The 13,958-nt window shown below is 42.3% G+C and overlaps 1 protein-coding gene across 2 annotated transcripts in view; it reads left to right on the forward strand.

Annotated features, from left to right (window-relative positions):
* Window positions 1-517: 517 nt before the first annotated feature.
* Window positions 518-13,958, forward strand: part of ramp2 (receptor (G protein-coupled) activity modifying protein 2) — a 41,260-nt gene continuing 27,819 nt past the window's right edge. For both annotated transcript variants that reach the window (XM_060902085.1, XM_060902086.1), the window contains exons 1-3: window positions 518-628; window positions 2,555-2,641; window positions 8,052-8,108. In XM_060902085.1, the coding sequence (XP_060758068.1) occupies window positions 571-628; window positions 2,555-2,641; window positions 8,052-8,108 (202 nt within the window). In that variant the 5' untranslated portion in view covers window positions 518-570. The remainder of the gene's footprint in view (window positions 629-2,554; window positions 2,642-8,051; window positions 8,109-13,958) is intronic.

Here is a 13,958-nt window from a genome sequence, read left to right on the forward strand (position 1 = left end):
CTTTTTCTCTTGATGGACATTGCGGGTCAAATTGCTTCTCACAATCTTTAAAACCACGGAAACCTCAAAAGCAAGCGAGCTTTTCACATATCACATATCTTCGGAATCAATTTGTCCTTTCACTGAACCTTCGCTGGATCGCTTGCAAAGCAGGTGCTGACCTTAATGCTGTGACATTCTAGTCAAAATAAGCCAGTCACTTCAATGTGGGTTTGAGGTTACTGAAATTGGTTCCATTGGAGCAGCCAGTGTTGGCTTTGGAGGAGATCTGAGGGAGGGAAAAGACAAAATGAGGGAGACAAACAATGATAGAGTGAGAGTGGGAGTGGGTCTTGACAGACAGAGAGACAGAATGAGAAAAGAGGGAAAGAGAGGGGGAGAGAGAGAGAGGTGGTCTACACAACAGCAGCCCGCCCTATCTGTGGCTTCTGTCCCATTGTGTGAGTCCACCACCCCTTTAAGGAAATGAGCACATCCTGTTGTTTTAGTCGAATCTTCCTGCATAAAGGTTCCTACATGTGATCAGTGTTCACTAAGACACACACAGAGCTCGCAGTGGACTAAAAGACCATGTCTCCTCACGTGTCCTCATCTCGATTAAGGCCAACATGGAGCCCCTCTTTTTGGGGTAAGTACTGCCAATGCACCGCCTCCAGGTTTCTGATCTTTTTATATAACCAGATACAAATTCTCTGAACTTGAGCTATGGATAGAGTATATACTGGACTGTAAAGGTAGAAACAGTAATAATGCACTCTCAGAAATAAAGGTACCAAGCTGTACCTTTCCTCATTATAAAGGTACAAAAGATGTACCCGTGATACCATCGATCATGGGTACATCTTTTGTAGCTTTAGAACGTACCTTTCACTTAAGGGAAATAATTGGACTTTCCAGATCACTAATGTAGCTTTACTCGAATGCAGGAGTGTCACATGCTAATTGCACAAGTACTCATACCAAAAATAGTACTTTTACAAAGAGTTGTGGTTAAAGCATCAAAGTTTTGTGTGTTAATAAAGAATTGCATCATTAGCACATTTTGTCAGTAGCTAAATCTAAAGCCCTGAGGTTATTACCACCGCCAACTTTGTTGGAAGAGGTTACATTTTCACCTCCAACTGTTTGTTTGTTTGGTTGCTTGGTTGTTTGTACCCAATGTAACTCAAAGTAGTGAACGGATTTTTGATGAAATTTTGAGGAAAGATGAGCCACGGGCCAAAGAACAATTAGTTAGATTTTGATGCAAATCCAGATATATTTGCAGATCCATGATTTTTTTTTTGTTTATTCCCAACGTAACTCAAAAAGTCGTCAATAGACTTTCAGGAAAGTTTGACAAAAGGTGGCCCATTGGCCAAGGAACAATTGATTAGATTTTGATGCAAATCCAAATTTGGCTTGGCAGAGGTACCGTATACACTCTACCAAGTGCTCTTCTAGTTGCTCTGTGTTTACCCCTAGTGGAATGACAGAGACTAGCACTTTTTTTCCAAATCGTTCAATTCAATTTTGGGTCACAAGGAAATTTTTTCCCAAGTTAACATGGATCCTAAGTTTATTTAGTCCACTGGCTTACAAACTTTCATTGACCAGTTTTGGCTTGGAGGCACTTTTTCATTTATAGGTACTCATGCCGAGGGCCTTTCTATGAGGAGTTTGCATGTTCTCCCGGTGTCTGTGTGGGTTTCCTCCGGGTGCTCCGTTTTCCCCCACAGTCCAAAAGCATGCAAGTTAGGCTAATTGGTGGCTCCAAATTGAGCGTAGGTGTGAATGTGAGTGTGAATGGTTGTCTGTCTCTATGTGTCAGCCCTGCGATGACCTGGCGACTTGTCCAGGGTGTACCCCGCCTCTCGCCCATAGTCAGCTGGGATAGGCTCCAGCTTGCCTGTGACCCTGAACAGGATAAGCGGCTACAGATAATGGATGGATGGATGGATGTACTCATGCCAGTTGTTCAGCACTAGGTGGTCAGGGACATGTAGTTTTTTCCCCCTTCAGATCCAGAGTGTGCATGCATTTCATATTGGAAAAACTCTAAAATAGACAGCTCAGGAAATGTGCCAGTTGAACAGGACAAAGAGAGGATGCCCTCCTGCCATACCAGTTATCTTTCTCCTCCTCCCTTCCTCTGGGTGATGATTGAGGGAGAAAATGTGTGTGTGTAAACATCCAAAAAGTTGTTAAAAAGCATCAGGATTAGAAATCCATTTTTTTGGTCACGACATCAGCTTTGAGAGCAGACGTTTGTGTCCTCCATCATTGTTGGATCTGACAGCATCTAAGTAGCCACAAAATAAAACAGCCTACGTTAAATATCCTTCAGTTGTAGTTGTTTGTGGAGTTGTTAAATTCAGACTCATCAAGGGTTCTTTGCTGCTCCTCTAAGGAAATGTGAAAGGTTAGATGATTTCAGAATGGGTTCTATGTAGAACTTTTGGAGAACCAGATGAAGAGATTGTGTTTTAAAAAAAAATATTATTGAACTTGATTATCACTTGATTTGGTGTGTATGTCAGTGTGTGTTTTAAACCACGTGTTTCCTCTTTTGCAGTCGCCTGCATGGTTTTGATGTTTGGTCGGCTCCAGGCACTCGTTCCGAGTGAAGCCATTCCTCCTAAACGTTCAGAAGAACAGCACGGTGAGATTTTTTAGCTAACACATTGTGGACTGACAAATTGCTTGAAGTGTATTTGATGTGAATGATACCAGAGGTGTGAAAAAAACAAAACAAAACAAAAAGCAAAGCACAATTCATTTGTTACTCAAGTACCTTTCCTCCCCATGAAATACTTTTTACATTCACTCACAACATTTTAAAACATATCAGCTACTCTACAGGACGGCATGGTGGTGTAATGGTTAGCGCTGTCGCCTCACAGCAAGAAGGTCCGGGTTCAAGCCCCGTGGCCAGCGAGGGCCTTTCTGTGTGGAGTTTGCATGTTCTCCCCATGTCCGCGTGGGTTTCCTCCGGGTGCTCCGGTTTCCCCCACAGTCCAAAGACATGCAGGTTAGGTTAACTGGTGACTCTAAATTGAGCGTAGGTGTGAATGTGAGTGTGAATGGTTGTCTGTGTCTATGTGTCAGCCCTGTGATGACCTGGCGACTTGTCCAAGGTGTACCCCGCCTTTCGCCCGTAGTCAGCTGGGATAGGCTCCAGCTTGCCTGTGACCCTGTAGAACAGGATAAAGCGGCTAGAGATAATGAGATGAGATGAGCTACTCTACAATCAGCTTTGAGGCAGCTTCATGCAAGCAAAACAGAAGTCTTAAACCTAGTCTTGGTGTATCCATTTATAAATGTTTACATTTTACAGACAGGAAAATGCTAGCAAGCAGAGAGAAAGAGCAGAAACTGGGTACACATAGTACACTCTCAGAAAATAAATTACATTATTGTACCTTTAGGGGTACAACAGCTTGACACTAGGGCAGGACCCTCTAACGTACTTATTTGTACCCTTTATATACTGCTTGGGAAAATATATGCCCCTTTTTGGCCCTAAAAGGGTACACATGGTTACCTTGAGGTCCAATGAGCCCTAGGTGGTACATTAGTGTAGATTATACCTTGGGGACAGAAATGGACTCCTACTGTAGTCCTATTTCTGACAGTGTAGGATGAGGTGGATCAATGAAAAATAGCACATTCTACCCTGTGGTAGATCAACCAGAGATCACACTTTCTTTCTGTTATTGGTTTACAAAAGCACGGGCCAGGTTTACCAAGCAGGACAAATTAGCATGAGGCCACAATAATTAAATAAATAAATAAATAAATGCGGGCGGCACGGTGGTGTAGTGGTTAGCGCTGTCGCCTCACAGCAAGAAGGTCTGGGTTCAAGCCCCGGGACCGGCGAGGGCCTTTCTGTGTGGAGTTTGCATGTCCTCCCCGTGTCCGCGTGGGTTTCCTCTGGGTGCTCCGGTTTCCCCCACAGTCCAAAGACATGCAGGTTAGGTTAACTGGTGACTCTAAATTGACCGTAGGTGTGAATGTGAGTGTGAATGGTTGTCTGTGTCTATGTGTCAGCCCTGTGATGACCTGGTGACTTGTCCAGGGTGTACCCCGCCTTTCGACCGTAGTCAGCTGGGATAGGCTCCAGCTTGCCTGCGACCCTGCAGAAGGATAAAGCGGCTAGAGATAATGAGATGAGATGAGATAAATAAATGCAGATGGGAGTGGCTAGTTCAGCAGGCGTTCTGCTAACAATGCGCAAATTAATCACCATAGACGCAGTCCGTTAATTTTAATAATGACCAAGACAGTCTATCAAGAGCAATGCAAATTAGCACACAAACAGGTGCAGAACAACACACCTCTTTTTTGTGCCTCAAACAAAAAAACTGCACTCACCGGCCACTTTAATAGGAACTTGTTCTTGATTCTAAGATCCCTGTTCTTGGCTGCAGGAGTGGAACCCAATGTGTTGTTCTGCTGGTGCATGCTGAGATGCTTTTCTGCTCACCACGGTTGTGAAGAGTTGCTATGAGTTGCTATATCCTTCCTGGCAAAAAAGCTCGAACCAATCTGTCCATTTCCCTCTGACCTCTCTGATCAACAAGGTGTTTCCTCCAACAGAACTGTCGTCCATTCACTCAGTGTTTTTTGTTTTTCGCACCATTCTTTGTAAACTCTCGAGACTGTTGTTTGTGTGTGAAAACCCCAGGAGATCAGCAGTTTTTTAAATACTCAAAGCAGTCCATCTGGCTCAAACCAACACCCATACCACAGTGAAAGAAAGTCACACTTTGAGATTACAATTTTTCCCATTCTGATGTTTGAACATTGTGAACATTAACTGAAGCTCTTGATTTGGATCTATATGATTTGATGCATTTCGCTGCTGTCAAGCGATTGGCTGATTAGAGGACTGCATCAAACAGCAGGTGGGTGGATGGATGGGTAATAAAGTGTCCAGTGAGTGCATTCTGTGCATGCGCAACTGGGTGCTGACAGACACCTGCTCTGTCGCTCACAATGTCTCTAACGCTCAGTCAACATCTCAATGTCAAGCACAATATTATGACAATGGTGCAATGAGCAAACTGACTATTGCAAACCTGAGTAAATCACGTCGCATGACTCATTTAAACACTCTCCTCCCTCAAGGAGTTTCCTTTTCTCCTGCAGTCTTCCTACAAATACAGTACACATGCAATGAGCTCAGCAAGCAAAACTAACCATGTCCACAGACTTCCATTGCTAACTTTTCACTGTGCATCTTTAGTAAATCCTGACAGTATTTAGTTTAACGCCAACAGAAGGTTTGTGTGCAAATCTGGCTCCAAGACTTTGCAAGTCCAAGACATTAAAATTATTTCTGGTAAATAGGTCAGTATTCCTAGGGTGGATATAGCTTCTATATATAGCTTGTATATACTGTGTATATAGCTGGCAACATTTATTGCGCAAGGTGGCCTACTTTAGATCGTTCCTTCTGGACTAGACGGGGCCAAAGTGAGCTACGCGATCATTGACGGTTTTGCTTATACAGTACATGAATTCTGCCATGTTTCACTCTGACTCTACCAAGTAAACTTAAGAGTGCACATGAACTTAAGTGTTCCTCGCTTTTCTCATGCCTTTTGTATGCCCTGGCAAAGTTGGCCAAATCTCCCAAACCCACTTTTGACCAAACAAGCCATCCCTGGGATAGTTTCATTCAGAGACAAGGCCGACAGTACATTCTCTTCATCAAAGCACTCCCAGTTAACTGGTTTACTTTGTCATACCAAGACAGCTGAAATGAGCGACTGTGTCTCGCTGACTTTTGAATTCAATCAATCTTGGGCATTGATCTGCCCTGTTGTTTAATTTTGAGTCTCTCCTCATAAGGAAGAGCATCAAAACCAGGTCTTCTCCAAAATCAGGTCGACAACATTAGCAATGTTTCCCATTTCGTACAGCTAAGAGCTAGCTAGCTCACGAACTCCACATTTACAAGTTTATTTACAGTATATACAACTGGAAATAGGAACTGTATACTGGTAGGGAAAAAAAAACAAGAATGAGCAGCAGCTAGTCTTATGACTTCACTTGCCAACACACCACATGGACTGAGCTTGAATCCCTCTGATCGATGCGACATATAATTTTAAAATGCTGTCAATCACATGACATTCAAAAGAGATTTGAGAGTTCCTCCAATCATCAATCATCATATAGAAGCCCAGCGTCCAGTCCCGCCTTACTGTCAGCGACTCTCCATAGACCCTCAGTGAAGCCGGGCATCTGGAAATTACATTTTAAAAGCATGTTGTCCAATAAATGTGTAGCTTTGCTGCACTAAGATCAAAGCATATCCCATAGTGGTATTAAACTACAGAGACGCTGAGCATCAGTTGGTTTTCAATGGGTCATGCTTCCATGGGGAAAACTCATGTTATTAGATGATGATAACCAATGAGAAATAACTGCTGAACGAATTAGCCATAAAGCTGAGCACTTTCTAGCAGAGAATATCTCATCTCATTATCTCTAGCCGCTTTATCCTGTTCTACAGGGTCGCAGGCAAGCTGGAGCCTATCCCAGCTGACTATGGGCGAAAGGCGGGGTACACCCTGGACAAGTCGCCAGGTCATCACAGGGCTGACACATAGACACAGATAACCATTCACACTTACGGTCAATTTAGAGTCACCAGTTAACCTAACCTGCATGTCTTTGGACTGTGGGGGAAACCGGAGCACCTGGAGGAAACCCACACAGACACGGGGAGAACATGCAAACTCCACACAGAAAGGCCCTCGCTGGCCACGGGGCTCGAACCCAGACCTTCTTGCTGTGAGGCGACAGCGCTAACCACTACACCACCATGCCGCCTGCACAGAATATCGATTTGGAATAAGATAGTTAAGTCGTGTAAATACATGTTTAACAGACGAATGACATTTTACAGGAAGCTGGGCTTCCCTTGTAGTTTAGAGCAGTGGCCTCTGGTGTACAAGCAAGCACAATGTACTACATCAGAAAAGGGGTGGGGAGAACAAGCAAACAAATAAACAAAACCCCAACAACAACAGCCATAATAAAAAAAAAAAATAGAACAATTAATGACTTTAGGGCCATGTGGCCCGAAATTCTCTGCTATTTTTTCCTGCTTCACCATGACCCAATTCAAGATACTACATCATGCATCATGTGGTGGGCGTTCCCTGTTCACACAAGGCATTGTGGGATACAAATTTGAAACAGGAGAGAAAAATGGAGGACGTGAGTGTGCGAATAAAATGTGAAAGACCGACTACAGTAACGGAAAGAAAGTGAGAAGAAAAAACGTTATGTTATATACGAAGGAAAGGAAACACAGGACCAAACTAATAAATATCGGCACTCAGCGAGCACCTCGGTGTGATCAACTGTTCGTTTAGCGACAGAATGATGGAACTGTCAGTGCACGCTCAAAGGTAAACCTGCGCATGCGCACACACATGGACTTCCTCTGTCTGCTTGACTGCGCGAAGCGAGCGATTTCATGCACATTATTTGCTTTAATCCCCTCAAATTAAGTAACTTCCCAGCCACAGAACAAAATGGCCTGATATTTTGTCAGATATTACAGAAATAAACATCTATAACCAAATTTCAGAGGAAACTACAGTAAATTTCACTGATTTTATGAAATCGAAAGGCCGTCTAGCTTTAAATTTCTAAGACATTTAAAACAACACCAGGTCAATACAGTATCTATCGCTACAAATATGTTTTTAGCTATGGTTTGTATTTATTTAGTTAGTTTATATCATGACAGCTAGCTTTGAGTTATTAGCTCTTGTTAGCTTGCTGGGTTTCTTGATTCCTTGGTAAAATTTGGAAACAACAATAAAACCAGTGTGTGGTTTAATACACAAATGTCTCATTACTGATTTTTTTTCTTGTACTTTTACTTTTACATCAGCATTTACTCGACAGTATTTATACATGAATGTTTGCACTTTTTTTCAACTTAAATAAAAAACGTTGGACGTCTACCACCACAGCATGACACATAAACCATGATTCTTTATCTATCTCGATTTCAATCTCTTTGTCTCTGTGTGTGTGCACTCCAGGTCTGGGTAACACCCCCCTCTTCCCAGGAGTCCTGACCACACCGTTAACCACAACAGGTGAGAGATCCTGGAACACACAGCTGTCAAAACACACCGCGCTAGCCCAATACGACATCAAGGGCTTCGACTCATACTTAGCTTGTCACATCTGACGGAGTCATGCTACATTCCTGGGGCCAGATTTAGTGCTTTTGACATGCTTCCCAGGCCATCTCGCACATGTTCTTAGTTGCAATGCCAACAAAATTAACCAAAGATACAACTGTATCGTATAAAAGAATAAATAATGATATAAAAATTGGGGGTATAAACCAGACTGGAGGCTTGTGATGATGCTACTAAAGATCAGCTTACACAGCTGTCTGGTTTTACACTGTTGATGCCTCAGATAGCGATTAATATTTTACACATCATGCTTGTTTAGAGTTCAAAGGTCAGGATGTTTGTGTAACTTAAATATGCTATGGTGTGATTGGATAAGGATATGCATTAAGGGATTTTTCTACACAAGTCAGTACCTAGGAAGACATTTTTTTAAAAATATTTCTACTTGTTGTAAATCAGTAAAATAGTGCTTATAACAGTTAATTAGTAACATAGTAACTAAATAATATCAGCTTTTGCTTAGAGTTAGCTTTAATAGATCACTAGATGTGTTCAAATAGCTACTTATTTACCCAGAGATTGTTCCTGTGGTGTAGAACATCAGTGATAAAAAACAGACTTCTTCTTTGGAGGAAACTCTTAAGCTAAAACATATTACACTTGGATAAGGATGTCTACCTGCCTCCACATGCTTCAGGAGTTAATGTAAATATGAGTTATGGGTATGAACTGCTCACTACAACCAGAGGAACGCAATAAGACTCGTTTCAGGTCCTGGATAGTGTTACTCTTCATCACGGTTGTTTAGATTAACTCCAAAAATTTGTGAACTTTGGAAGCATGAGTCAATAGAATGCATGTAGGATGATGGTAGTCTTTTATTTCTGGAAAAACAAAAAAGCCAGAGGAATGGCTAATTGTTTAATGTAGCACCAGAGACTGTATAAGTAGAGACAGTCCGCTGACTAATATGTGAATAGTTTAGCACATGATGCTCAATATGGTATCTGTATTATATACTGTAAGTCTGGCTTCTACAATAAAAACTAAAAGGGCACACATTATAGTTCATACTTCCGCTGAGCCACATATTATCAACATCCAACTCAAGTCACTTGAACCTATGATAATACTAAAGCTGTCCACCAAATTTCATCCAAATCTGTTCACTACTTTTTGAATTACATTGGAAACAGACAAAAGAAAAAAAAATCCTGGATACACATACATGTCTGGATTGTGGGTACACATACATATTTGGATTTGCATCAAAATCTAAACAATTGTTTCTTGGCCCATGGCTCACCTTTCCTTCAAATTTCATCCAAATCTGTTCACTACTTTTTGAGTTGCATTGAGAAAAGCAAAAGCAAAAAAAAAAAAAAAATCCTAGATCTGCATACATATCTGGATCCTGGATCCACATACATATCCAGATTTGCATCAAAATCTAATCAATTGTTCAGTGGCCCAAGGATCACCGTTCCTCCAAATTTTATCCAAATCCATTCACTACATTTTGAGTTATGTTGGGAAAAGCCAAAAAAAAAAAAATCCTAGATCCGCATACATATCTGGATTCTGGATCCACATACATATCTGGATTTGCATCAAAACCTAATCAATTGTTCCTTGGCCCATGGCTCACCTTTTCTCCAAATTTCATCCAAATCCGTTTACTACTTTTTGAATTACGTTGGGAAAAGACAAATGGCTGTTCAAATGGTCTAAGGAATGTGTGGAAATATTAATCCATTTCTGCTAAACAAGTTTCTTTTCACTCATTGACTCATTGCCAGTATGGTCACTGAGGAGATGGACTTTACAAGCAGGACCTTGGGAGTCCTGGCACCTAACTTGTACCTTGCAATTTTCATTAAAAAATAACTAGCAAGCTAACTTTCTGTTCAAGGAACTACCTTTCAAAACCATCACTGGTTCTAATAAAAGTCTGAAGGCTCCAAAAGGTAGAACTCACCCTGGATTTTACTCGAAAGAAATTCAAGAACAAAGTCTGACTGGATAAAAGCATCGAATTTGTGTTGAATAAGTGGGAAGCCCTTAAAGACACACACAAAAGCATATAGAACAGGTATATACTGATAGAATGCATACAGTATAGTCAATATTCTTCTTTTTTTTCTTCTTCTTTTGGCTGCTCCTGTTCGGGGTCGCCACAGCAGACCTGTTCTGGATATTTGATTTGGCACAGGTTTTTACACTGGATGTCCTTCTTGACGCAACCCTTCCCAATCTGTCCAGGCTTGGCACCAGCACTAAGTATGCATTGGCTTGGACAAACCCAGTGGCTGGGTATTACAGTATATTTGACATTAATAACACCAAAGGGATACTAACAAAGCATTTAATATAGTAGTATGTGGTTTGGGACACAGCCCAAGTATTCATGATGTGCCATGGTTTTCTTGGTAGCATGATTTGCTGCATTCCTTCAATATTATTGATGAAATATGAGGATAGACAAACTTTATTGCGTACATCAATGTGACTGTCACTTGTTACTGAGTACCAGGTAAAGGAACAAAACATCTTGGTTGTTCCGCTGTGTTCCGTGTGCTTCTGTGTTGGCTCGCATTAATCTGCATCAGAAACCGAGTGGCACGGTGGTGTCGTGGTTAGCACTGTCACCTCACAGCAAGAAGGTTCTGGGTTTGAGCCCAGCAGCTGATGGGGGCCATGGAGTTTTCATGTTCTCTTTGTGTCTGAGATCAGAACACTGTATCTGCAATTAGGTTAACATGGGGCAGCCATGCTATTAGTCCTGGGTATGACTTTAAACTGCAACTGGTGTTGAGTCTCAGGTCCAGGAGGACTTGAATATTGGGGAAAGTGGAGTTGCCCCTTAATCACCATTGCTCCCAGGTCCGCTCTGACCCGGAGTGGTAGCACCTGCCTGGGTTCCAGCTATGGGTTAAATAGTACATTACCAATAAGATGCTGGCAGCAGGGCACTTTTTTATCATTGCTAGCGATGGACAGCTGACGCCACCGACGACGATGGGGCAGCCATAGCCTGAGGTTGGACTGTAGTGCCCTTGAGCAAGGCACCTAACCCCCAGCTGTTCCCTGGGTACTATAGCATAGCTGCCCACTGCTCTGAGTATGTGTGTGTGCTCATTGCTCACTTGTGTGTGTTCACTGCTTCAGATGGGTTAAATGCAGAGGAGACATTTCACTGTGCTTAAGTCTGTGCTTCTTAGGCTTCTTAATACTAATCAGAATCAGAAAAAAATGTATTGTCTGTCATGACAGAAAATCATCCTAGGTGTGGCTCAACAATATACAAAAACAATGAACAGACAATTGACATATAAAGGATATGTTCCTAAAAGCAGAAAAAAAATAATAATAAAGGCTTCTTGTCTTGTCGAAGTACTGTATCTTTGAGGCCAATCAAGTTACCCAGCTAACTCTAGCTAGCTAAAATGCACTAAAGAGGACAAAACTATCACATCTGGTCATTTACTACATGGGTATTTTTTTCTTAGTGTATTTTATTTGCGGAATCTCTGTACTTTGAACTCAATGCCAGCTCTCAATGCTAACCCTGAACAAAACCAACGAACCAACCAACCAAACAAACAAACAAACAACCTCCAAAAAGTATCTACATGGGCGGCATGGTGGTGTAGTGGTTAGCCCTGTCGCCTCACAGCAAGAAGGTCCGGGGTTCGATCCCCGTGGCCGGCGAGGGCCTTTCTGTGCGGAGTTTGCATGTTCTCCCCGTGTCCGCGTGGGTTTCCTCCGGGTGCTCCGGTTTCCCCCACAGTCCAAAGACATGCAGGTTAGGTTAACTGGTGACTCTAAATTGACCGTAGGTGTGAATGTGAGTGTGAATGGTTGTCTGTGTCTATGTGTCAGCCCTGTGATGACCTGGCGACTTGTCCAGGGTGTACCCCGCCTTTCGCCCATAGTCAGCTGGGATAGGCTCCAGCTTGCCTGCGACCCTGTAGAAGGATAAAGCGGCTAGAGATAATGAGATGAGATGAGAAGTATCTACACCAGAATGAGCAGAAGCTCCAAATAACACCTTTAGTTAGTCAGTAGGCAGCTATTAGGAGTTCTGTATCTTAACAACTTTACAAATCGGTAAAGATACTATTTACACAATGAAGATAAATCTTCATTGAAATGAGGATGCCTTTAGGATGAGAGGTGAAACGTTTTCAAGAATCTTTAAGCAAGTCCAGTTGCTCTCTTCAACCAGCCACAGATTACTATGTACCTGGATGACTGAGATTCGTCACAGATATGTTTCTATGCACTTTGGGATGAGATCCCTTCGACTGGTGCGGGAGTATGAGAGGACTTCCAGCAGGGGCGATTTCTCAGAGACAACAAGGGAAGCCGAGCTTCCCCTAAAATTCTCTCCCCAAACTGCGGCGTCTACGACATTGAATTCTCATTAAAACAATAACTTGCATAACATAATATATGCCCAAGATTGTATTTATGTTCATAACTATCCTGTAACTTATTTGAGTGATGTCTGACGAACTTGCAGTTCGCTACGAGAATCACCTTTGCTGCCAGGCTGTAACCTTTCTTATTTCAATGGGCTCTATGGACTGGCAGCAGTGTTGCCAGATTGGGCGGTTTTAAGTGCATTTTGGTGGGTTTTGAACATATTTTGGGTGGAAAACGTCAGCAGTATCTGGCAACACTGACTGGCAGCCAGGTATCCGTTGCAGTCTACGAGACGGCTCTGAACAGCCAATTTCGGCTAGTTGTTATTGGTTAAAATCAACAAAATCGTCACTTCCAGGGAAGCCGGGCTTCTCTGGGACTAAACGAGACAGTGGGAGGGACAAGAAGCCGGGCTGATAAAGGATTATTGGAGGTAGTGTTTGAAAGACATGAGGAGGGCAGTACTTCGGCGAGGAACACGGAAGTATGATCAGTCAGTCCCTAGCGGATGTCGAGAAAGTGTAGTCGTGTGCTAAAGTGCTGTCCGAATTTCTTTTCATATAAACGCTTCTTCTCCTTGATGTCTCTGTACATTACTCTGTAAATAAATGTAAATATTACTCGTTGTGCTCCGTTAACTTTCATCCATTCTATCAGTTTGATCATTCGTGAATTCACTCGTTTATTTCATTTGTAGTTCAATCTGGTTGTAGGCTAGCTTGAGCCTTATTGGGATCTGCAGTGCTAGCTGCTAACAGAAATTGGTAAAGTCTCTGGAAAGCACAACCAGCTGGTATGACAGGGTCACAGACCATTTTCTGGAAAAGGAGCGGAGGGCAGAATTTGTGTATAAATAGTGTTCATGTTCATGAATCTGAAGTGTGTATATTGTTCAGTAATGTTAAGAGAATGGTGGGCTCTGTGTTATAGGTTATACCTGGGTATAATATTCAAGGTTCTGTGTGTTGCATAGCCTACCTGGTTATGAATTTCCAGACTGTGTTGCAGAAGATGTTCAAGGATGTGTTGCACAGCTGGGTGTTGTGTTAAAGACTCTGTGTTGCATATCAGGGTATGATGTTCAAGGCTCTTCGTTGAATAGCCAGTGATTTTTGGATGTTTGATATTTTTGATTAAGGATATGAGGCACTAGCCTGGCAAGCCAGACTATAACATGAAATGTACAAGCAAAAATACTTTCTGCCACTAGGTAGGGTTGTCTAGTTCACTATGCTAATGGGGCACACCTTTCTATGCTTTGATATCTGGCCTACAGGTTTTACGATGAATGCGTAAAATGGGCTTCCCCTGTTTTAAAAACCAGCAGCCGCCACTGACTTCCAGAAAACTGGCAGACATCTTAGCCAGAGAGGA

Source organism: Neoarius graeffei, chromosome 20 (genome assembly GCF_027579695.1).
Source record: "Neoarius graeffei isolate fNeoGra1 chromosome 20, fNeoGra1.pri, whole genome shotgun sequence".
Classification (NCBI taxonomy): domain Eukaryota; kingdom Metazoa; phylum Chordata; class Actinopteri; order Siluriformes; family Ariidae; genus Neoarius; species Neoarius graeffei.